General features: G+C 48.1%; 2 protein-coding genes across 16 annotated transcripts; one reads left to right on the plus strand and one right to left on the minus strand.

Annotated features, from left to right (window-relative positions):
- Positions 1 to 477: 477 nt before the first annotated feature.
- On the minus strand, positions 478 to 25323 carry LOC117903594 (MAP kinase-activating death domain protein). 15 transcript variants are annotated; one of them, XM_034815819.1, is made up of 23 exons: positions 24961 to 25323; positions 21017 to 21144; positions 20506 to 20921; positions 19836 to 20400; positions 19405 to 19766; positions 19217 to 19343; positions 17770 to 17802; positions 17028 to 17122; positions 15842 to 16958; positions 15577 to 15780; positions 15296 to 15346; positions 14165 to 14567; positions 13724 to 14109; positions 13180 to 13665; positions 12619 to 12735; positions 12140 to 12394; positions 11842 to 12081; positions 11509 to 11781; positions 11279 to 11446; positions 7660 to 7668; positions 3762 to 3834; positions 3625 to 3671; positions 478 to 2234 (listed from the first exon to the last, which is right to left on the minus strand). In XM_034815819.1, exons 2-23 carry the CDS (start codon positions 21137 to 21139, stop codon positions 1245 to 1247), a joined length of 6540 nt encoding a protein of 2179 aa, XP_034671710.1. In that variant the 5' UTR covers positions 21140 to 21144; positions 24961 to 25323; the 3' UTR covers positions 478 to 1244. The 15 variants fall into 15 exon arrangements, with proteins under 15 accessions (XP_034671710.1, XP_034671711.1, XP_034671713.1 ...); XM_034815820.1 differs by having other exon boundaries at positions 20506 to 20927; positions 21023 to 21147; XM_034815822.1 differs by having other exon boundaries at positions 19836 to 20376; positions 21017 to 21147.
- LOC117903600 lies at positions 18527 to 19182 on the plus strand. Its single transcript, XM_034815841.1, has one exon. It carries the CDS (start codon positions 18527 to 18529, stop codon positions 19058 to 19060), a length of 534 nt encoding a protein of 177 aa, XP_034671732.1. The 3' UTR covers positions 19061 to 19182.
- Positions 25324 to 25661: the final 338 nt, after the last annotated feature.

A 25661-nucleotide genomic window follows, 5' to 3' on the forward strand; every position in this document is an offset into this window, starting at 1 on the left:
GTCTGTCTTTTGTGTGTTCCCTGACAATTCCTTAAGCTATTTTACCATCCAAACCGATCCGAACTGATCCGAAACTCGGGACAAATTCTCGCTTTAGTCCAATATTACTATGGCATAGTATAACAATAAATAGATCTGTTTATCTGTTGGTAGTTACTTGATTGATAGATACATAAATACATACAATGCGTGTTTGGTTGTAGGTTTGCGACTTTCTTTCGTTGACTTTTCCCATTTTCCTATCTTAAGATTGCCCTCACGTGCCCCTTTAGTTATTTCCTTTTGTTTGTTTGCTTAAAGTTTAGCCTCTTCCCCACTTCCCCACTTTCCCACTTTCCCCTGCCCTCTTGTTCTGTTGTGCCCACAATATACAAATATATTCCATGAGAGGAAAAGTATTATCTATACATTTACTATATCTCTTCTCTATAGGTATCCATAGCCTGGGTATGGTAAGCGAGTTTAATACTCATTTTAGCCTCAAAGCTGAGCAGGAAACAATTCGTGTGTGTGTCTGTGTGTGTGTCTTGGCATAGTTAGTGGCGGCTAATGATATGATCGTGGCTAGAGATTAGTGTTCGATAAAAACAGTTAGGATTTCCATATATAATACAGCTGACAGCTACTCGTATGAAGGGTTCTCTCTACGTTTAAGTAGACAACAAAACCTGAAAATGGACTCGGAACTGTATGGCATGGTGCATCCTCGTACTCGTATATATTCAAATATTTAGTTTATAATTTAAGCTATGCTATCCGTGCAGTTTGTGGAGAGGGGTTTCCCGATTTCCCAACGTCATTTAATTGTGGAAAATTCAGCCCCCTCTCAGCCATCATTTTGTGTGTAAATATATTTATGGGATCCATTTTGGGGTTGGGATCTTGCATTGGAACCTGATGGCATGTGCGGGGAATGGCTTAGGGTTATCTTTGCTGCAAGAATACTTGGGGATACTCGAGCCATCAGCAGCATGAGTAGCCTTGCAGCGGATGAGAATGTGAAAACTTTGCTGTGGGTTTGCCGCTGCTGCTACAAATTACATCTATGCTCGATCGAGGCTCTCCTGGCTGGCGGATCACAACCAGGGAATGCATATGGTGCGGCACACATCGCGCCTGTGGCTGTGCGGATGCGGCACCTCGCCCATATGTCCACCGCCTCCGCCTCCGGCTGCGGCAGCTACATCGCTCTTGCCACCGCCACCGCCGCCGCCGCCACCGAACTTGAAGAATGAACTCCTTCGTCAGTGTTTGCGGTGGGGCTGTGGCGAAGGGCCTGCAACGGAGCCGGAGCCAGAGCCAGAGCCGGAAGGGGATCCGGGCCCGGAGCCCGAGCCAGATCCAGGGCCAGCCTCCGCCTCCGGCATGGACTGCAGCACAGCGGCGACGCTGCCATAGCTGGCGCGCTGCTGCGACTGCTGCGCTTGCTGGTGCGAGCTGGACTGTGCCCCCGTCAGCGTGGAGGCGCGGGCCAGCCCGGTGTGCCGCTTGGGTATGACGAAGGGCGGCGGCGGCTGGGGCGTGTACTGCGGCGGCGTCGAGTTCGCCGAGGCCTGGCGCACAAAGGAGCGCGTCCCCGACTGATGCGGCTGCTGCTGCGCCTGCACGGATCCGCTGCGAGCGATGGCCCCCGTCCGAGGCGGTATGGCCGGTGGCGGGCCGGGCGGTGGTCCACCCAGTCGTTGCTTGGGCGGCGGCGAGCTGATCGATGCCAGGCTCTCCGTCGACGGCTGGGAGGGCACTCGGGGCGGCAGCTGTGGCAGCTTTCCATGCGGCGTGGGACTCACAATGGTTGTGGCTGTTGCTGCCCCTGTGGCGGGCTGATTGGGAGCTGAAACTGGAACCGAAACTGGAGCTGGAGCTGGAACTGGAACTGGGGCTGGGGCGGCAGTCACTGTGACTGAGGAGGGCATCCGGGCCTGCGGCTGGACTGTGGACATGGTGATTGTTGGCTTCTGCATCGGCACCGTGTGCCTAATGGTGATGTTGCCGCCCTGCTGCTTGCCGCTGCTGCGGTTCTGGGCGGGATTAGTAGTACCTGAAGCTGCACTTGGTGGCTGTTGATGCTGCTGCTGCTGCTGCGACTGAGACTGGGACTGCGATTGATGCTTTTGCTTCTGCTGGGCGTGTATGTCCTGGATTTGAGGCGTGATGACAACGGGATTCTTTTTCTGGTCCTGCCCGGCCGCCACGTAGGAGAAGACGCACAGCACCGAATAGCAGATCTGGTCGGACTGCCAAATGTTGTGGCGTGGCAGAGGGGATGGGTGGGTTATACTTTAGCTTTGCTTCAAGTTGTTTGGTTCGTGTGTGGTTCTGTGGTTCTTTGGCTTTGGGGTTTTTGTCATGAACTGAGTGTCGATTGTGGGTCAGTGGTTGGTGGCTGGTGGCTGGTGGCTGGGTGGTTTAGAAGTGGCACGAAATGGTGCTTGCACGACACAACAAGGCACAAAAACCAACCAAAAACAAACCCCAGAATGCATGCGATGTCTGGAAAACATAAAATTCAAACTCAAGAAAAGCCAAAGCCAGAAACAAAAGAAACGAAAGTCATTCAACATCCCCCCCAATTGAACATTTGTGTTACAATTATGTGTACATATATGTGTGTATGTGTGTGTGTTTGTGTGTGTGTGTGTGTGTGTGTGTGTGTGTGTGTGTGTGTGTGTGTGTGTGTGTGTGTGTGTTTTTTGATCGTTTTAGTTGTGACGGAGGAAGATCATACGTACAAATTATAGATAAGAGTATTTAGAATGTTTTGCTAGAATTTATTTACATCAGATTTTGTATGTGGGACTGCACATTCAAGGCACATTTTCACTTTGGATTTTCGCTGGATTCCACTGCCGATGCGCACTCCTGTGGTGGATCCGTTCGACGCTGGGCTGGAGCTCCTTGTGGGTTGTCGGCAAGGGCTTTGGCTTTGGCTTTACGGGATGTCCCCTTCAGATGACAGATGTAGGCAAACTGCACGGAGGTCACGCGATGGAAGCTCAGGACTATTTCCGATGCCTTTTGTTGGGGTTTTGGGTTTCAGTTTCAGTTTCAGTTTCACATTTGTTCAAGAGTCGATGTGGAAGGCGGTACGTTTGTGGTGTGGTTTGTGGTGTATTTCGATGATATTTTTAATGAGGTTTTTGTGGTTGTGTTTGGCATGTGTGGTTGTGGTTGTTGCAGGCATTTTGTTGTTATTGTTGTAGTTGTTGTTGTTGTAGTTGTTGATGTCGTTTACATAGAAATATATTCACAAAGAAAACGAATGCAAAAGGAAACAAAAGACGTATATGGAAACAGAAGGAAAAGAAAGAAAAAAAAAACAAATCTTAATATCGTATATATACAAAACTAACTGTGCAATTATATTGTTACAGTGACACATTTCAAATTGCAATCGTTAATCGTTTTTACACACAAATTTGCACAGAATTTGCGGCTTCGTTGACAAAGGATCGATTGGCTCTGATTGGCTGATGCCCAAGCAAGTTTATGTACAAACAGTCGATAAAAGAACAGAGTGCAGAGTGCAGAGTGGTGTGATTGATGGATGGTGTGGTGAATAGTGCCTGAATGTGGGGTGTGCGCGGCAGCAGTGTGGTGAATTATGGTGGGTACATTGGCGCTTACCATGCTCGACTGATACTTCCGCTGGATGAGATTGCGCGTCTTGGGATCTGAAAGGAGCAACGGAAATTTGATCAGTTTGGATGGCGGCACAGGTGGATCCCCTGACGGATCGATTGGCGTGTGTATACAGTACTTACTGTACTCCTCCAGTACGAAGATGCCGCCCTTCTGGGTGAAGCACTTGCGGATATGGTCCAGGCGCACAAAGAACTGAAATTATGGGCGGAAGAAGGCGGTTAGTTGAGCTTTTTGCTGTTTGCACATGCGAATGCGTCTCCGTCACTGAACAGAACGGAAGATTGGAACGTAACGGAAGGGAACGTAACGCAACAGAATGGAACCGAAACTGAAATTCACAAAAAAAGAACACTAACCGAATGCAAATTATAAAGCGGAAAACTAAAAAGCTTTCACACAAAACTTTGTTCAACAAAGAGAGACAGAGAGAGAGAGAGACAGAAGGAGGCAGTTATGCAGAGTCAGAGAGAGAGAGAGCGAGAGAGAGAGAGGTACAGAAGATAGAGGTAGCGTATACACGTGATAAATTATAGCATTGAGGGGGGGAGAGGGGTAACGTTTTTCGTTTTTCTTTCAATTGTTTCTTTTGGTGTGGTCATCAAACGTACAGCTACTCAACGAAATAAAACGTAACGTAACGAAACGAAGCAGAATGTAACGGAACACAAACGAAGGCAAATTGTAAGCGACAGGCGGAAGACAGGCGGAAGACAGGCGAGCAGGCAAACAAAAGCTTAATGATACGGCAAGCACATGCAGGGCGTGAGCAAAGCTTTGGGTACAAATGCATTCAACTACAACTACAACTACAACTACATAATATCGTATCTATATACAGCATGCTTCTGGTGTAGTGGCATTTAGTTATTGGTGCATTGGAGATAGAGAAAACGGAATGTAACGGAACGAAACATAACAGAAGGTAACACAGGGGACCCGAACAGAAGGGCGATCGACACAGGTGGAACGCAAGAGGAAATTAAACAGTGGAATGGAACGAAAGCTGAGACTGAGATGCAGAGAGTGAGAGCGAGAGACAGAGACAGAGACAGAGAGAGAATGCAGCAGCAAAATCAAATAAATTTCTTGCTCATTTGTTTGTTTTTGTTTCTACATTCTTCGCTTTTACCATACATAGTATATGTATAAATATGTATGTATGTATGTATGCATGTTCATTACGGAATTTTAAGATTGTTTCTCGGTTTTTGAATATATTTTGTTTTGGTTGGGTTCTAATTAGCACTTGTGAGATGGTCGCATACTAAGTAGCTTAGATAGTAGTAGCTTAAGGCATACTACATAGTTATGTAACTAGGTATATACAGAGGCATGTACGAGAGTATATACTGTGGCACATACATATGCGAGCATGTGTGGGAGAGCGACAGAGAGAGAGAGAGAGAGAAAGTACAGTCCCTGTACAATCGGCACTAATGGAAACAGAAAATCATCTAAAATTTCACTACAGTCTGTGAGTGTGGGTGTGGGTGTGTGTGTGTTACAGTGACTTTCACGAGTATGAGTACACAAACAAAAATCGAAACACAATCAAAAGTAAACAAAATTTTTGTTTCGTTTCTAAATGAATTTCTAGCAGGGGAAGGGTTCGGATTTTCAGGGACTTAATCGTTTGGCATTTAAGCAGTTCAACAGCAGCAAGCTGCCCTCAGTCTCCCGGAGAGCTTTCACTTGGGAATAGACAGAAAAAGATACAAGGGGCTGTGTGGGGGTGGGTTTAGAGATCGTTGGGTACAGTCGCTCTCCGTTAGTCGTTGTCCAGACGAGGTGTAAGGCTGGTTTTTTGGGGTAGGGATGCGGATGCGGATGCGGATGCGGATACGGATACGGATACTGAAGGAATGTGGTGGGTAACGTAACACACATGTAACAGCATGCAGCATGTGGAACTAGCACAAAAACTTCTATTTATTGGATGCTTTTTATGGAAATGAAGGTGTAGCTGTAGCTGTAGCTGTAGCTGGGGAAGCATGAGATCATTCAGATCATTCAGACAAGCTTAATTGTTGCTCCAAGACACCAACTTTCGAAACGGAACCAACAAAACTGGAAAGGAAATGGAAGAAGAGGCAAACGCAAGCAAAGTCTATAAATGAGTGAGAAATAGAGACAGAACAGAGCATGATTTAGAGTAAGTGTTAAAAGTTACACAGAGATGGAGATGAAGTGTATAGGAAAGCGCATTGGACAGAGATTGCCATTGTCTCCAACGGAGCTGTTTCATTTTGTTGTACTTTTCTTTCTTCATTCTAATTCATAGATATTTAAGGGCTTTCTAGGATAGTTATTTTGTTGTTGTTTGTCTCTAAGGATACGATTTGGTTTTGGGTATTATTTATGTTTTGTTTTGTTAATTGGTTTTGGTTTTTGTCACTCTTTAAACTACAACTACAATTAGTGATGCTCAAGTCGTTGGTATACAAAATGAACTCTCTACACAAGCAAAAACATAAATCAAATTCAATACTAAGGAACTTTTTTGTTTTTTGTCTATTGTTGGTTACTCGCTGGTGAATTGTCTGACCCACTCTACGACCATGTGGCAGAAACTAACTGAGTAGTCAACCAAACAAGCTTAACACACGATCCAGTGTTCGATACGAGTATACGACTATATGCGTTCTGTCTTTGCTGTCCTCCGCAGGGACTCGTTTTCATCTCGAGTTAAGTTCTTTGCTTTCTTTATCTCATTCATCTCAGAGTCATTCTTCTGTCCATTCACGTGGGGAGAGCGAGCGAGACACCGACTTTGTCCGAAACTAACGCAACAGAACAGCACAGAAAATAACTGAATGGAATTGAAACTAATGCAAAACTAAACATGGAATGGATCAATACTACGAATATGCAGTGGGGTAATTCTAATCAATGAACTCGTTCGTTTTCTATTGATTCTGAAAGCGGGATCTGTTCTGGGATCTCCATGCGGGGTACGTTACAGTGTGTTAGTGTGTGTGTGTGTGTGTGTGTGTGTGTGTGTGGGCAGAAAGGTGTGGAGTGTGGTGCCCAGCCCTTGGAGGGACTAGATTCGAGTTGGCGGTGTGGCAAGTGCTTGGCATGCGAAAGCTCAAAGACTTGGAGGACTGACAGTGTGTGGCCCTGGTGAGTGGAGAGTGGAGGTTGTGGTGGTGGTGGTGGTGGTGGTTGTGCCCCATGTGCGTGTGCTCTGAATATCACTAATAACTAACTAAACGACAGCATGTACTTCTATTCTGTTGGAATGGGTGGGAAGAAAGCGAAATCAAAAGCGGTAAGTCACCAAATGTTCATAACTACTTCGGCATTACTTTGGTATTCTATTCCGCATTCTAGGCCTTACAAGAGTACGGCTGAGTGTCAATTCAATTCAATTCAATTCAATATTCCGTTCAAACACAATCAAACCAACTAGCCAACCAACCAACTAATTAACCAACAGTTCAAAAATTAAGTAGGTACAGAGTTAGAGAGAGAGAGAGAGAGAGAGAAAGTTCGAAAACAAAACGAAAAACAAGATACATGTAAATAATATACATTATGGTGTATATATTATTTGCGGTTTAAGGTTTCAAATTCAATATCAACTACTAATTTTTGGTTTTAACTTTATGTTTTTTTGTTTTTTTTTTTCAACTGTTGAATGCCACATCGGAATATTTTCGTATACTTTTATTGGGTTTTTGGTTTTGTTGTTGTTTGTTTTTATTACTTTTTAGTTTGGTGAGTGGGTGAAAGTGAAGGATTAAATCAAGTGTGTATTTCGAACGCAAGAGGAGTCCAAGTTAAAAATCATGATGACTAATGCAAAAACGGAAAATATTTTCTTGTTTTTTTTTAAATTTATTTTTTGCAGGGTTGTAGGGAGGGTGTGGGGATCTAGGGAAGGGTGTGGGTGTGGGTGTGTGGGGTCTTTGGGTGACGGCGTTGTTGGGCGGTGGTGGAGCAGGGCATTTAAAGAACAATAGTTGCTTATAAATTTAAGTTCAAATATAAGAAGAAATTTGTTCATTGCAATACCTCGAAATCCTTTATCGTATTTTCAGACATTTTTCAGATCGTATTTTCATTATAGATTCATTTGATTCGTTTTGTTTTTCAGTTTGTTTTTAGCGTTATCATTATCGTTTCGATTTTTAGAGCGATTTGTTTTTGATTTGTTTGATAAGTTTGTTTTTGCGTTTGAGAAGTAGACCAATCATTGGAATAGTTCAATTCGAGTTTCAATTCAGATTCAGATTCAGTTTCAGTTCAGGTCGGTTCGGTTCGTTTCGTTTCGAGACGGAACGTGATTATTTGGTTGGTCCACAAAGGAGGGAGAGCGAGCAAATGTGCAGCGTTCCACGTTCGACAGAGAACATTAAACAAACAACAAAGAAAATTATAAAAGGAAAGTTGAGAAAACTTGTTTTGTTTTTCGTTCATAAAGTTTTGTTGCTTTTGTATTTTTTTGTTTTTTTTTTGTTAGTTTCAATTTTCAATTTCTAATTTGCTGGCGAATCGGTTTGGGTATTTAGTTTTTGTGGTATTTTTTTTTTGGGATAGATAGTCTAAATAGAAACGATATGAAATGTGGTTGTTGTTGTTGTTATGTTAGAGTCGTTTGCTTAGACGGGGTGGGACAATCTATGGGGGCTTGCTTTATCGGTTTCTGTTTTTTTTGGGGATCATAAGAGTTCCATGAGAGGGCGAGAGAGAGAGAGAGCGATACATATAGTACATATATCATGGGTGGGACATGGATCTGCTGGTTCTTAAAATACTTTTGTTTCTGTTTTGGTTATCATACTTAAGGGAAAAGATGGACGGACGGAAATCGTCCAAACAGGAGGAGAAGAAGAGAGAACGAACGAACAGAGGAGAATCGATACGGATACAGAAATAAGAACGGAACGGAACGGAATGGCAATGGAACATAAAACGTGGCGTACGAAAGATATTGCTGAGCTTACGATAAACCATAAAACATAAGAAAAGATAAAGATTCATAGGAAGAGAGACAGAGCGAGATATCGAGAGAGATTCTTATATAGTATATACATATGTCGGTGTATATATAAAAAGAGAGATGGAGAGAGAGGGGGGAAAGGGGAACAGGAAGCACTAGCGAGATGTAAATCAAAGACGTAAGCAAATCAGCCGAAACAGAGTCGAACCAAAGATCGAAGGGAAACGGTTTTCGGAAGGATTGTACACAAGGACCATCTCAAAGGTTACCAGCTTAGAACGAACACCTTCTGTATTCTGTATTCTGCATTCTGTATTTTAATTTTCAGTTTTCTTTTTGTATTCTCACATTAAACATATATAAATGTTCGGATCCAAGGATGAAGTTTAACAAGGAAATAAAAAGCGAAAAAACACAACAAAACTTTAGTTTATAGAAATAAAACAAACAAAAAATGTCGCGATGGGACACGGAAGTGGTTCGGTTCGATATATACTTATATATACAGCTAAATGATAAACAGGGGCAATCAGGGCCTAATGGGAGTGGTGGAAGGGAGTTCGGGGCGATCACGAGGGTTGACTGATCAGCCAGTCCCTGGCAGCTGGGGGACAACGCAATTCCGATGAGGAAGGAGTATTTTATTTGCACTATTAATTATATTTATTATTGTTCATTTCTATATCGATAGGTTGGTTCTAGTGGAGTTAGGGGGCGTGGCGGTACAGGGGTAAATGGCAGTACGCTTACGAAAGATTTACTAATCGGTGGCAGTCGTTAATCGAGTTATCGCTAATCAGAGCAATCGTTAATCGTTAAACGTTAATCGTTAATAGAGACAATCATAATGATAAGGCGAATAAGAGATTATCAAAAACGGTGGGTGAGCATATTGGTAACCAAACGAAGAGTAGGAGTCGAAAGAATGTCAATAGTAATCAAAAGAATAAGGAAAAATGCTTTTCTTGGTTGTTTTTTTTCTTCTTTTTTTTTGTTATCGTTTGAATCGGTTAGATAATAAATAAAATAGAGAGTATAATGAATATAGCATTCAGTACATTCACTAGCACAATATATGGATATGATATAAGTAGATGGATTTTCTGGATATATGTATATATAAATATTTTGGATTTTTTTTGGTTTTTTTTTTTGTTCTTTCATGTATACTTTTACTTGATCGATAAAAGATTAGATAAGATAAGAGATTCGGTTGATTTGTTCGATTTTCTTTTGTATTTTTCTTTTGTTTTTTGGTTATATGATGACTTAGGAATAATATAATGTAAGTAGAATAAGAATATATAAGAAGGCGAGTCAAAATAAAATGCCAAAACCAAAGCCAACAAACGGAACGAAAGAGAACGGAGAGAGAGAGACATAGAGCGAGACAGACAGAGTGAGAAGTAGATAGATTGTTAGAGAGAGAGAGGTAGAGAGAGAGAGATCAGTAAAGTAAAATACGTTAGCTTGGGGGTGGTTGGATTGGTGGGGTAGTAAGTAGTATGCGAAGTTCGGGGGTCGGGTCTGGGTTTGGTACTGGGTTGGGTTGGGTTTGGCCCAACAAAAATGAAAACACTCAAAGGAAAGGACAATCAATGGGAAATCATCCAGCTTATCCAGACATCCCCAGACAGGAGACCTCTTGTGATTCAGATTCAGAACTATGTCTGTGCTGGTTCGATCAGTTTAGGGTTTATATTTCTGTACAGACATATTTTTGCAAAGAAAAGATCAAGTGAAAACCAAACAAAATAAACAGATATAGATGTACACATACATATAAATACATGTTCTTGTGTGTGTATATGTATATATGCACATTTATATTGAGAAGGTCCTTGATTTTGATGCAGTCCTTTCTATGGAGATTGACGATACACACACACAACAGGAAATCATCGGAAATCGAACAAAACACAAGGGAAACAATGGTGGGGGGCAACCGAAATCGAAACTAAAACTGAAACTGAAACAAAAAGAAACAGAAACAGAAGCGAAAGAAAAACGTTTGGAAATGAAACACTGAAACGAAGGCAAGTGGGGGTGGGGGGAAAATGCACGAGTATCGATATCTTGATAGATATATAGATAGAATACGCCCAATATGAAGGTGTACGCGGGTATGCACATACATATATCATATCATATCCTGCATATGGAATTTTTACCACAGCACCCGACTCAGGGGTTGCGATTTTGGAGCCAACCAACCCTAACGATTTTCGTACCCAAGTCTTAGATTTAGTATGCAATGGCTTAGGGATGATCATGCTGCTTATAGCCCTAACCCATTGACTGGTCATGGGCCTGGTCGTGGACACAGACAACACCATAATAACCGGCAAAAGCGTGTCCGCAGAGGTGTCTCTTTCGTATGATTCGTATTGGTTGTGTGTGCGTGTGTGTGTGTGTGTGTGGAGAGAAAATTCTTGGGTCTTGGGGGTCTTGGGGTTTAGTCGGAGGCAGATGCTTCAGATACATAGAGCGGAGTAGTAAGCGGAGAGTTCGGATATCGGATATCTAGGGTCGGGGGCGGGTAGCTGGGTGGCTGGGTGTCTGTGTCGCGTGTGGATTCGCTGAGTAAGGAGAGAGTTCGATGTGGCCATGTGTGTGCGTTTCTGAGTGGGTGTGTAGGTGAGTGTGTTTGGTTCGAGATCGACTTCGATTTCGGGCTGGAGGAGCACTTACCTTGCTGTTGGAGAATAACAAACCGACACCCTCGAGGCAGACCTGCAGCAGGCCACCCTCGCCCGTATTCATGTCCTGCACGGGAAACTCACCGCCCAGCTCGGGCACATTGGTCGGAGTTCCACCTCGCTCCATTGCATCTTTGATGCAATTGTACAGCTCCTTGCACTGTGATCAAACACTTCAGTTTAGACTCCATCGTTTCAGGCTGCAGACAACCAACCACTCACCTTTCTCGTGTAGTACTTGTGCAACTGGGTCTGGCCGCCGTTGCGCCGCCACAGGCACAGCAGCTTGGTCTTGGGCGAGTAGGTCATGTTGACCAGCCGCTCGTACCACCAGCGCTCCACAATTGTGCCGTCCACGGAGCGCAGCACCAGGCCATCGTCGCGCACCTCCATGAAGCGCAGTGGTCCATTCACATCGGTGCCTTGGTGGACAGTGAAGCTCTGGCGATGCAACAGCCTCGATCCCAGTGGTTTCAGGTCAATATCATTTCCATTCTGAAAGGACATTTGTTTGGGTTAGCTTTTGGTATTAAATTCTCTCATTTGGAGGCTCACCAAATTATTGATTTGATCGACAACATTGTGCACCTCCTGGGAGTAGACCAGTCCAATGTGACTTTTGCCCAGCAGCCGGCGGATCTTGCGTCGAATCTCATCCTTGCCCACATTCAGCATCACAAGGATGGCCGTCAGGTTGTACAGCATTGTGGAGAGTAGACGATCCTCGTCGTGCTCGAGACGCTTCCGCTCCGATTCACTCAGCGACTTGTAGCGCTCCATCATCTCAATGGGACCCTGCATAAAAAGCGACGTAAAATCGATAGGAAAATCGAAAATATTCCCCCGAACTCACCTGATCCATGCCAATCATGTCACGCTCCTGGCTGACAGCATCGAGGAAAGCATCTTCCCAGAACTGCATTTGGTTCCAGAGATTCAAGCGATCCTTGCCCAGCAGCCCCTCGAATAGGTACACCCGCGGACTGTCCGGCGACGGGGATGAGGAGGTGTTGATCAGATGTCCGCCCGTATAACGGAAGCCGGCACTAAGCGTTGACTTGCCCGACCACAGATTTCCGCTCTTCTTCGAATCCTTTGACGTTGTGGTCTGTGAAATGCACAAGAGAGATTATGTCAGTTGGTTGGATGTACGTTCGTGTCTCGGGTAGTGTTGGATGTGGGCTGTGGGAGAAGAGAGATTGTCGAGGCGGCTCAGAAGTCGAGGCACACCATAGATTGATTGATCTGTGTTCAGATCAGATTCGGTTTAGATTCGGTTCAGAGAACGAAGCCTCAGTGCGGCGCATCTATGCATGTATTCGGATTACTTACATTTTCGTATTCGGTGTCTGAAACCGTGGACCGGCAGCTGGAGGGCATGCGCACGCTCAGGCTGCCCATTGGTAGCAGATCGCTGACCACGGAGAGCGCACCCGTAGAGCCAGCAGCCTACGGATTGACATAACACACAAGATTAAGTGCGAATACACAGAACGGAGCAGAGCGGAGCAGAGCGGAGCGGATCGGAGTGGGACAGAACAGGACAGGTGTGGGAGCTGGGAGGCGCAAGGCAAAGCCTACTACTACACAAGAAGTGCGATATACAAATACAGATATATAGATATATGCTATACAGATATATATATATATATATATATATATATATATATATATTGAGTATGCGGATAAGCAAATTCTACAATAAACGATGAGATATACGGATATACGATATATACACTGAGCGATGCTTTGATTTGACTGGCTTTGCAATGGATAAGTAAGCTTATGGTATGCATTGGCATTTGCTAGCTAGATATTGGCTACAAGCGCTGATTGGACTATGGCTGGATTATGTTTGGACACACACAGGGATTGCAATGGCGGCCTACTCACATCCGAATCGAACGAGGTGAGCATGTTCTTCAAGGCACTTCTCTTCTGTGACAACATGTCCTTGAACATCTCCGTTGTTGACTGGCCATCCTGGCTGTCTGCCGCCGACAGGCGTCGCGATACGGCCGATGGGGTGGCGCCGGCCTGAGACGTTGGCATGGCCGCATGGTGGGTCGAACTCTTGCGCGACTCCTGCGGCGAGGCCCACTCACTGCCCAGGCCCGAGTGCGAGCCGTTGGGGGAGCTGGGGGAGCGCAGGTTCTCGCGGCTGCCCAGGGGACTGGCAGCGTGGCTGGAGAGCAGGCTGGAGGACATGTCGCTGCCGTCGTTGATCTCCTTGCTCCAGTAGTGCGTGTGGGCCACCTCCATTAGCTGAAACACCGAGGCCATGCCGCCCAGACCAAAGTTTGCAAAGGTCGCATCCAGGCCGGAGGCAATGGCCTGCACACACTTGAGCATTCCCTTCCACACGGGCTTGGTCACACACTGAAACAGATCGGAGGTTAGCAAATGCCTCGCAATGAGTCTCGCGAGATGGACTTACCACATCGTCAATGTGATCATCGGGAGCTATCTTGCGGTCCAGTGTCTTGTTCAGCTTGCTGAGCACCAGCGTCCGATAGGATTCGTCCTCCATGAGTTTCCTGAAGCGATTGAGCTTCAGCCAGCCGACACCCTCGCCGGCCAGCACCTGATTGGTCACGTCCTTGAGGAAGGCCTGATTCTCGGCATTGCTGTGCGAACGCTCCTGGTTCTGCTGCCGCGTAAGCTCCTCCTGCGTCTGCCGCGGCCCCGAGTGCTTGATCAGCGGTGTCCGCTCCACCAGACCCTTGCGGCCGGGAAACGGGTCAAAGTTGATGCCCGACTTGCCCTTCCCCAAGCCAGCACTGGAAGGCCTTTGCTGCACTGCAGCCTGCTTCTGTTGATTCTCTGCAAGTGGCGTGGATCAGCCATGAGTTATCGATGAAGATTTTTAAGCACTTACTCTTGCCCCCAAACATGCCCGAGAACATGGTGGAGGTGGAGGAGGCCAGGCCGTTGAAGTCGGTGCCGATAGATGAGAAGAAATTATTGCCACCTCCACCGCTGCCGCCAACGGTACCGCCTCCGGGTATCTGCTGCAGCTGCCTCTGCATCTGCATCTGGGAACCGGGTGGCTTGGAGCCACCGCCAGTCGGCGGCATAGGGCCTCCGGTGTGCTCCTCGTTCTTGATGATGCCCTTCTTGGTGGCCGCCTCCTTGGCCGTCTTCGTTAGATCGCCCAGCGTTGATTTGCCCACATAAGTGAGATCTTCGAGGGTATTTTTGCTGACGCCAGCCGCCTGCTTGGACACCTCCAGGGCCTGCTTTGAGGCCTCGCCCGCCGCCTTCTTTGCATGCAGCGTGAACTGTGGATCATCATATAAGAAGTGGATTAGTGGAGTGCCTGGAATGCCTTTACCAATGCTAAAATCTTCGAACTGCAGCACTCAATGCAATCAAAGAGAAGCTCAAGTCTCTTGCAAGTGACTCTACGTTCAGGCAGGCATCTACGATGATGGCACTACATCGAGCAACGAGCTACGAGCAACGAGCAACTGGGAATCTTTTTGTGGCGTAAACAAATGGCTACGATAGACGGCACCACATAAAGAATGGTCTAGGCGCAGTACATGGGAATGGATGTAGGATGTAGGATGTGTGGTGGCATGTGTGGAATTGGTAGTGGCATGTGGGTGGTAGGCATGAAATATTTAAAGAGTAAATGCTATTTGTAGCGAGTGTCTGTGGCTGTGATGTTATGCAAATTGTGACGAGTAGCAACCAGGGACCGTAATCACATCATTTTGGTATGATTTGGTAATGATAATTAAATAAAATAAATAATCGTTTAATAATCGTTTCGTTTCCGTGCAACTACTTTAAATGGATGATGCGCGCAAACATAAAATAAATAAATAAATATTCATTATTTACGGTCCCTATGTACCCTGAGACTATGTAGCGAGTAGCATTGAACGAGTAGACGGTTATGTGTAGCGAGTATCGTGTGTTTTAGTGAATGCTTCTATCTTTGGGTGTGTTTCGTTTTTTGTGTGTTTTCGTTGGCTGGGACTGGGGCGGGGAGAGTACCAACCTTTTCGAAGGTATGACGCATTTTGTCGTCAAGATCTTCGTCCAGCGCATGCTACAGTACAGTACAGCAGACACATGGAACGTGCGACAGCGCCAAAGAAATCAAAACGAAAGCAAAACACAATACAAAAAGGAAAAGGAAAACGAAAACGAACAGAAGAGTGTACCACAGAAGGGAAAGAAAAGAAAGTATACCAGATCAACGACCACGGGCACAACAGCACATCGAAATCAGTCCCACATTGAAATAAGAAGACCCTCAACCCGGAACACAGAACTCACCTTGTCCACGTGGGCGAGCAGTCCCTCCTGGCTGCTCTGGCGCGTCGTCTCGCGCACCAGCTCCTTGGCATGCGAGGCAAAGTTCTCGAAGAGCGAACTCTGCGAGCTCTGGCGTCCGGGGCTGCTGGAACTGGAGCCCGAGCTGCCGGTGCGGGCCAGAATGTTGCTGACGCTCGGCTGCTTCACAGGCGGCGTCAGAGGTGGCTGCAACGAGCAGGGGGCAGGGTTAAAAGGCGCATCAGAGGAATGAAGATTATCTCCTTACCGGTATCTTCTTTTCGGGCCGTTCCACGTCGCTGGGATGGCGCTGAAGCTTGGCGCCGGCGGCTATATTCTTGCCAGCTACCATCGCGGCGCCTGTGTCCGGCTCCTGTTCGATGCTGGCCATCTTGATGGTGGCCTCTAGACGCATGGACAGCGGCGTGGCTAGCTCAAAGGCCGCCTGTCCCGGCTGTCCAGGCTGCACTTGTCCCGTTTTCGGCTGGAAGTCAAACTCCGAGTCGCGGTTGAAGCTGGGAGAGCTCAGATCCGAGCGGCTGGAAGAAGACGAGACTGGGGAGTCGGCGCGCTCCTCATCCTCCGCCTTGCTGGCAGCCGCATCGGGATACAGTCCCTCGGGATACTGCAGCTTGCTGGGTGGATGATAGACCAGAGCCGGATCCAGGTTCGAGGAGAGCGTCTGGGGCACCACATGGGGTCGATTGTAGGAGCCAAACACGTCGTGCACACTGGGCGACAGGTCCGAGGAGGCCATCTCAGAGACAAAGTCGCTGAGGGAGGAGTAGGAGGAGCTGCTGCTATCCGCCCCCTCTGAATCGGAGCCACTCTCGTCCGTGGGCTGGCACTCGAGCTGCTTCAGGGAACGCAGGGCGCCGTTCAGCGAGCTGCCATCGTCCCACACCGAGAAGCGGATGGGCGTGAGCGAGTGGGCGAACCACTTGGGCTTGTCCCCCACCTGCATGGGATCCATGACGCCCGTCTGCACACGCAGGAAGGCCACATTCGTCGGTGTCAGCGACCACTCGGCCAGGAACTCCACAGCCTGTGTCCGCGCAAACTGATTCAAGAACTGCGAGGCCCTCGGCCGCGACCTAAGGAAGCTGTTGATCTGGAAGGCGACCACAGGACGCGGATACAGACGCAGGGTACGCGTGTGCTCGGCGAAATTGGCCAGCGTGTTCTGGGCGTTGAAGAACCGCACCATGGCCACCCGCGTGGCCACGTCCACCGAGTCCACGTCCGTGCCGTACACAAATGGATTGAGGGCCGGCGAGTTCATGGGACTGGGCTGCCGGGAGCTGCCCTGTGCGGACATTGAGTTCCTTTGGCTGGCCTGGGCCGAGTGGGGTGGCGTCTGGAGTGGCAAACGCATCTGAGAGACCCTAAAGGACCGACACAGAAGGCTTGTCAGTCGTCACTGGGGAATGAAGCTGCGGCACAAGAAGACTTACCCGAGCAATGGCGGCTCCTGGAGGCTGTCCCTCACCGAGGGCAGAAGTTGCTGAGAGGAAACGGCCTGATTGGTGGCCGTCATAGAGGTGAGTGCCTGTGGAGGGAGTTACAATAAACGAATTAGTTTGGCTTGGATCCCATCAATGGAGCTCTAACTGTCGACGTCAACATGACTAGCTATGAGATAGGGGGAATAGGGGGTAGGCTATGGGCTAGTAGAATGCTCTTAGGGAGCTAATTTAAGGCTACTTTAGTAGAGAGAGAAATAGAGGGACAGGGCTGACAGGACATGCACGCAGAACACGAAGCAGTAAAGGAATTGGACGAGAGCACGTACCAGATATATGCATGTACATATACCCAGCAGATAGATAGATAGATGGACAAATGGAAGCTCTGATTTGCTTATTTGGATCCATTGAAAGTGGAGTGTCGCACCCTGAGGATCACCCTGACAGTTTTCTAGCTATGAACGAACGAACGAGTCAGATTCTACAAGTTGTGGAATGGCGCGACTGTACTTAAGGCATGCATGATAGTTTTACAAATGTGTAGCCTAAGATATATCCTAAATTTGAGTATTTTGTATATTATTTTATATATGGATTAATGCTTAGAGTATGTACACAAAAATATATATTATTGAACTGAGGAAACCAAGAAACGAAACGGAATAACGGTTAAACGATAAACGATAAACGATAAACTAGAAACGATAACATTTATGTGAACGATATTTACACCAAGTCCAGCTTCATCCATTAGTAGCATTGCCTGCATAGTTGTGGGTTGGTTTTTGTTGGTTGATTGATTGGAGTTGTTTTCGTTTTCGTTTTCGTTGTTGTAGTTAAAGTTGTGATATCGAGTTTAACAAGTTTCATATAACAGATAATGCAGATGAGTGTCGGAACAGTAACAGCAGAGCAGAGCAGATGCATAGCAGAGCATAGGAGGCACAGAGAGAAAGAAAGAGAGAGAGAGAGAGAGATAGAGATAGAGACAATAGAAGATTTATGTATGTAGATAGATGTAGATGTACATGTAGTACGGGGGAAACACATCGATGGGCGGGTGGATAACAAAGTGGATAAAAAAGTGGATACAAATACACAAAGGAAGAGAGAGACACACAAAAGAGAAAGAAAGAAGGAGAGAGTGTATTATGGGGAGGGGTAGCTCTGTTAGTCTGCACACAGACAAAAGATGTACACACACACACACACACACACGTGTAGATATTATAGCAAATTTGAATGCGTGAAACGATAACGATTGTGAAACGATAACGATTATGAGAGCGATAACGATTACAGCCTTGAGCCTGCCACCCGGAGGCCCGTGACTTCCAAAAAGTCCTGTCATTTATTAACTAAACGCACAACAAAAACGCAGTCAGCGGCAATCGCGAGCTACTCGTAACAGCTCCTCGTAGTGACTGTACTTTTAAACCAACAACAAACGTAAGGACTGAGGACTCAGGTTTGTTTTCAGTTTTCAAATGGGCATCAGGCACGCTCAGATTTTCAGTTCATTTTACACAAGTTCTACAGTTTGTGAACAGTTTACATTCCATAGCAGTGCCATGTACTGTCCACACATATTCAAGACACAAGCCAACGAAAATGGCGGCGAAACCAAGCCGCAGCTCAAGGAGCCCAATCAGCACTCCACCACTGGCGGCAGTGCATCCGATCCACGTCTCGAGCAGCTGATCGTCTATCGCGCCCTGCTCAAGCACTTGCTGCACCAAAAGATTCACTATGACTGGGAGCTGCAGCTGGAGGAGCAGCGTCTGGAGCGGTTTCGGCACGAGGGTCTCAGCGAGAAACGCCTGAAGGTGCAGGAGCGGGTTGTGATCACGGCTCAGGCCATGCTTCCGGGCATCGTCTACAAGATGCGCAACGAGGTCGATAGACTGCAGCGAATGCTGGACATCCACCAGCAGCAACTGCGGCAGCTTGATCTGACGCTCTACGAACAGTGCCAGCAGCTGGTGAAAGACTCGAAGCAGAGCCTGGACGACGGGCCCTGAGAGACTCGAGTGACAGCTCGATTATCCGCCAAAATTTAAATGTAAACTAAACTCAGACCTCCAGCCTCAATCCTTCATTTGGTTCGAAGTGAAACCGCCCAAATATAGACCAAATGTACAAAGCTAAAAAGGATGAAGGATGGGGCGGGCGCTCACCTGTTTCAGGTGATTCTTTAGGATGGTGCCCTCGGGCTCTGGCAGCGGGGGTATTTCCTCGTAGCCGCCGGTGGGCGGTGTCAGCTTCGTGGAGTCCAGATCCACCACCCAAATGTCATCGGGCAGCCTGGCATTTGAATTTATGAATTGAAATGGTTTAGGATCAACCATTGTGGTCTGGCACTCACCTGAAGTTCTTTTTGTACACCAGAAAGGAGGCCGGCACTCCGATGACAAAGGGTGTGGGGGCCAGCAGCAGCTGCTCGGCACAGCTGAGGCAGGTGGGCAGCAGTGGAATGACCGGGAACATGTACTCCAGCGGATAGAGCATCGTCACAAATGCCATCACCGACATGGAGAGGGCATTGTAGTCGCGCGACTGAAAGAGCACCTTGTTCTCCTGCATGATGAGGGTCCACACCTTCAGGCAGGTCTCCACGCCGAGCAGTTCCAGTGGCAGATGCAGCGGGAAGTCCACCAGCGAGAAGCGTGTGTGATCGGGCAGCGCAAACAGCAGGGGCTCATGCACCGTCGGTGACAGCACCTCCACCTGGGAACGGAGCAAACATTAATTAGTAAATCCATGCAGGGGAGGGCCTTCCCCCCGGGGCTGACTTACCTCCACACGCGTCGATCCTGGCACTGGGACCGGGGTGGAGAGGAGGCGCAGTATCCAGGTCTCGATCTCGCGTACATCATGCAAAACGATTGAGGGCGTCGCATCGCTGACATGACCCGTCAGCACCGTCCACACATTGTCCCGATTGAGCTTCTGTGAGGCGCCCACTCGCTTCGGGGAGGAGGACTCGTTGCAGGCATCGATCAGCTTCTTGAGAATGAAGAGGCACTCGCGGAAGGTCGTGAAGAACGGATGGTGCGAGATGATGCACAGCGAGGTGAGCGATTGATTGCGCAGCTTTGTCCGCTTGCGGGAGGCACGCGGCGACGGCGAATGGCTGCCACCGGACTCCGAGTCCGCCGAGGGGGCCATCAGGCCGAGCTTTGGCACCGATGTGGGCGGCGGTGCCTGTTGGTGCTGCTGCTGCTGCTGCTGCTGGTGGTGATGGTGGTGCTGCTGGTGGAGTCGCTGCTGGTCAGAGTCCCGACGCGAGGTGAGTTCACGATCCGAGTCGCTGGGCGCTACGTTACTTCTGTAGTCGCTAGAAGTAGTTAAGAGGCCGTAACTATTATGGAAGTGATTTGAAATCTATTAGACTGAGAAGGAAGCTGACAATCGACAATCCCTGGCGCGGTTCACACCCACCCAGCGCCAAGCACACAACACTTGCCTGCTGAACGCCGAGTCCGAGCTGCGCTCCATGCTCTTGCGCCACGATTCGCGCCGGAAGGCGGAGGAGCGTCGTCCGCCCCGTCCGCTGCCAGCTCCGCCCGGTCCGCCGTTTCCGGATCCACCAGCTGCATGGCCGCCGCTGCCCTGCCGCTCGTTGGCAGCCGCCGCCGATCCCGCCACAGTGCTGGGCCGCTCAATGGGCCGATAGAAGTTCACGCAGATGCCGTAGCGCGTCTTGCCCGAGTCCTTGTCCGTCAGTGCGAACACGAACGAGGTCATGTCCCGGATGGCCGAGCCCGTGCGGCGCGGACCCACGCTGGTGCAGCCCTCCGGCTGGCAGAAGTAAACCATGTCCAGGGGCAGGGGAAAGTCCGCATGGTCCGAGGGCGGATAGCGTCGCAGCAAGTCGGGCACCTGCAACTCGCAATTCAATTCAATTAGCGACTCGATTCACCTGGGGAACGCAATGCCACCAGCAACCAGCCACCAGCAACCAGCCACCAGCTTACCTGCACCGGCGGGGCCTTGAAGCCCTGCAGTCCCTTGGGCATGGGCGGCGTTGTGTGTGCACCCACGATGGCCATGTAGTCGACCAGGCGGGGGCACAGTGAAGCTCGCTGCTGGTCCGACATCCTCGCTGCTGCAAAACACCAGAACGTTACAGCGCCACAGACTCCACTAAAATGCTCATAAAAGTAAAAGTGCTGCTAGGAATCGGCGGACGCGACGCCATTAAAACTGAGGCCACGGCGACATTGCCAGCAAAGCGAGGAGAAACCTTGAGCTGCCACAAGCCATTAAAAGAGGGAGCAAATTAATACGCACGCTGCAATTGTGATGTAATTAATTGCATGGCATTCCGGGATTAGAATGTGAGCCGAACATGCCCAACCTTCCGCCGACCGCCACTGGCACCATTCTGTGTCCATGTGGCCAAGCGGCCATGGCCGTACGATTGGTTATACGATTTTTGATTCATTAAGCATTGGGCCAATTCGATTTTTCCGGCGATGCTGAGTACAACGCGTGGATAGATGTAGATGATGGTAGATGATCATTCTGCTGGTGGTGGCTGCTGATACCCTTTCTGCAGATGATCCTTGGGAATTATATGTCAAGTCCACAACTCAATGTCCTGCCCCAATAGAATACGATTACATCCAAGCAGAGCTTCAGCAGAGGTTCACAAAGGTACAACAGTTCGGCATCGACTCTTCTGCTCTACCCAAACAGTTATATTTGCTACGCTCAAATCTGTGTCGATTTTTAGCTTAAGACTGGCCAATCAATCATTGCGGCATTGAGGACATTGATTGATGAGAACCGAAGCAACTTCGCACGAGATACCACTGCGAATACTTGAGGTAAGTTCCAGGCTTTTAGCTTCCAAATCATTTCTCTCACTCTTGCCTAAAAGCTCTCAACTCGAAAGGAATTTTAACGGAATATTTGTGATATATCTTGAGGTGAGGTAAAATGTTGCAAGTTCATGCACCTACACAGAAGGAGAATTCAACATTGAACAAACTGAGAATACAAAATATTTGCCAACCATGGGATCATCCTTTCGTTTTGCACTCTTCAGGACTCTTTGGTGCTTTCCTTTGCTATCCGATGAAATGATTTCACCATTCCTTAAAGCAAATATGAGAAGAAGAAAAAACTCTCTCTGACTCCGCCAAGGATGCTCCGTCCAAGGCTCGGGTTCAGTCAAGTCAAGTCAGTGGCCTGCTCTTTGTTGGCTGATGACCTTGCCGCAGGCGCAACGAAATGATGGGGCTGACAGAATGTGTGGGACGGGGGATGGGTGCCGAAGGACGCCTGGAAGACTGTCGTGCAGCACACAAAGCGGATGGGGGACTCAGCTGGGGGAAAATTGAATGTCAAAGCTGAAATACTTTAAAGCGTCGAATCACAAATTGCAAAATCCCATTGACGTCAGTCGAGTGGGAGTGGGAGTGGGAATGGCTAGAGGAATGGCAATGGGTCTTGGGTTTGGGTGTGAGTTTGGGGCAGCGGAATGCAAGGGAAAACACCCCAGCGAGTGCCGAGTGAAACTTTTCCTCAAGGCCACCACCGCCGCGCCAACAAAACGTGGGGAAAGCAGCAAGCAGCAAAAAGAGAGAGCAAAACGCGAACCAAAGTCAAAATCAACATCAACATCCAACAAGCAACATCATCAGCGCATTCATCACACGAATGACACGCCGCCAAGGGCGGAGGAGGGGGACACCAATGGAGCGTGCTTGCAGCTGACAAGCTTCATTATGCTGGAAGGAGGTGCCGCAACCTCCTCCTGGTCAACCAGCGAACACACACAGAGACCCGGCCTGGCCCGATCCGGACTGGACTCCCACACAACAGCCACACACAATGGCTACAACATGTCAGGGTGAATCATGTCAAGGCTGCAGCCTAGCAGCAAGTACTGCAGTGCCACCCCTTCCCGCAGCCACCCACAAGTAGGGCTATTTTTCTAGCAAATAACAACATTCGAGGGAGTCCACTTAAAGGACCTCAGCCGCAGGACCGCAGGACCGCAGACTCCGCACGCGGACCCCCCATCTGCCTCACGCGCGCGATATGACATCAGCATGGATGGGATATGGATGTCGTTCGCTCACACTCTCCGTCCGTTCGCGTGGGTCGGGGTTAAAAATAGCAAACAGAATGCCAGAAACTGTCATTAACCGAAAACCGAACAAAAAAACTGCCAACGTCGTGGAGCAGCGTACGCGTTGGGTACGCGTGAATTGTATTATGAAATCATCCTTGGAAGTGGAGAGATGTGACGCTTGGACAGCTTGGACTGTGCTCTGCTTGGGGAGTGGGTTATACTTGAACCAATCACTTGAATCGATCTGAGATCAAGTGGGAGCATAGCTAACAGAACACTGTTCCACTCGAAGCTGATTTTGTTCTTAAACTCATCACTAATGCAACCAGGAAACATGCATCCAAGCCTTTGCTTTGGTTACCAACAAGCAATGCCCCACAAAGAAGTCGTGCAAGTGACCAGGAAACGGCAAGTAAGGAACTTCTTTTGGCTAAGGCTTCTGTTAGAGCTGCAGAACTGGTGGAATGGCGCCTTTTGCACGTAACAATCAAACTGAATTGAAGGGAAGGCAGCACAAAATGCCACAAATGATTCCACAACAAAAAGCTAGCAAAGAATGCAGTGTGCAGCACCATTCAGCACTCATGGAAAATGGATGGAGATGGTACGAGTGTGCCACAAGTGAGAGAATTGTGTGAGGAAACCCAAGGAAACGCAGCAACCACAGGGATCTCTCAGTCTTATGCGTGTGCAATGGAATTTCTTGCCTGAATTAAGTACGTGCAACGCTGTGAAAGGGGAACGGGAAGGGGAAGGGGAAGGGGAGTCTCCTGTCACCACTCAGGCCACTTAGCGTAGAGGGGAGGGGTGGGCAAGCTCTTCCGTGGGCGGCCATAGACTGGCAGTCCTTCTGTCTGTCACTCTGTCTGCTTTGCTTAGCAATTTCCATTTGTGCCATAGCTCCCATTCCATTCCATTCCGTTCCGTTTCGGTCTGCATGTGGTGTGAATGACTTGTTGTTGCCCCCCTCCCACCCCCCATGCACGTGCCTGCCGACCTGGTGGTGGTATCATAAAATCAATAAAGGGCTCGGCAGTTGCATTCCCTAGTGCCCACCTGGCCACGGGAGTCCATCCAGCCACATCATCAACCATCAACCATCATCAAAATTGCACACTTAGTAGTCAGGCCCGACTATCATCAAGGCCACAAAAGGTTGGTCTTATCAGTAGACCACCCCACCATGGCCACACACACACTCATCTACTCCCACATACACATTCCTATTTTAGGGAGCAAGCAATATGCCAAGTTAAAATTCCTGGGGATATCAGCGGGGCTCTGGAAGCTCCCGCATAAATTCCTACTGCGCTCCAAGCTATGCTACGAAAATGTAGGCCCCAAAAATGTATATGCGCAGAATGGAAATACATACATACACACACACAAGCGTACATGTGTGTGTGCGTGTGTGTGTGGAAAGAGGATGGTAAAATAAGAATGTGGATTCTGGTTGGGGAAGGGGAGCCGCAGGGTGGGAGTACAAGGCTAAGCAGCAGCACTGACACACACACACACACATACTACCAACAAATTTGTACGCTCTTGCGTACGCAACAAGGTCACTGGAAAATCGTTAAGCACAAAAAAATATATGTACACACATACACGCACTCAACATACATACAACGAAACAGCAGTAAAAGCAAATCAGAAGAGCTAGAGCACAGAAAAAGAAGCTCAGAGCAGCGCAGTACCAACAAAAATAACGTTTCTTGTTGTATACACACGGTCATACATACATATGTACGTAAGTACATACACAATGCTGCGGCAAGCCTGAGCGAGGGTTTGTACATATGTATGTATGTATGCGTATGAAATTCCATAACTTACCTCTGTCTTTTATTCACTAATTATTGTGTTTCTCAACTTTTAACTATTGCAAATGTGCGACGATTTGTTGCTGTTGCATTCTGTTTACATCGCGAGTTGGCAGCACCGATCAGGCAGCCGAACAGCAACTGCAGCAATAGCAACAAAATTTGTAGCGTGGCGTAGCACTTGAAGAATTAACTTTCTGCCATGTACGGTTGTCACTGAACAGCAAAAAAAGAATGCAAAGCAGTTGAACAATTTGGAGTAACTGTTCTTTTTCTCTCCGTTTTTCCTTTTGCCCTCTCTTCGCACGTAGCTGGTGCAGAGCGGTGAATTCAGCTTTGTGTGTGTGCTGACTGCGCGCTGGTCGTGGTGTGACTGACAGTCCGGAAAGGACGCCAGCGCCAACCAACCGAACCAACCACACACACAGACACCACCCCCTCACTAGCTCCCCACCATCAGCGCTTGATGGTATGTGTTGGGATGGCCATTTCCCCCACGTCGCATGTTGAAATTTCTATACTGCTGGCCTGTCGGCTGGAAAGTGTGCACGAGTGTGCGGGTACGCAGCACACATCCATTGCCATTTCCACGCCGCACTTGTTGGATTCTCGGTGAATTCCAACCCGCGCATGTGCGCTGCTGTAGGGTCGACTGCAAAATACTCGAAGAACTATCGATAGTATCGATAGGCCGTCAAATCACAGCAAAAGAAT

Source organism: Drosophila subobscura, chromosome A, assembly GCF_008121235.1.
Source record: "Drosophila subobscura isolate 14011-0131.10 chromosome A, UCBerk_Dsub_1.0, whole genome shotgun sequence".
In the NCBI taxonomy this organism is placed as follows: domain Eukaryota; kingdom Metazoa; phylum Arthropoda; class Insecta; order Diptera; family Drosophilidae; genus Drosophila; species Drosophila subobscura.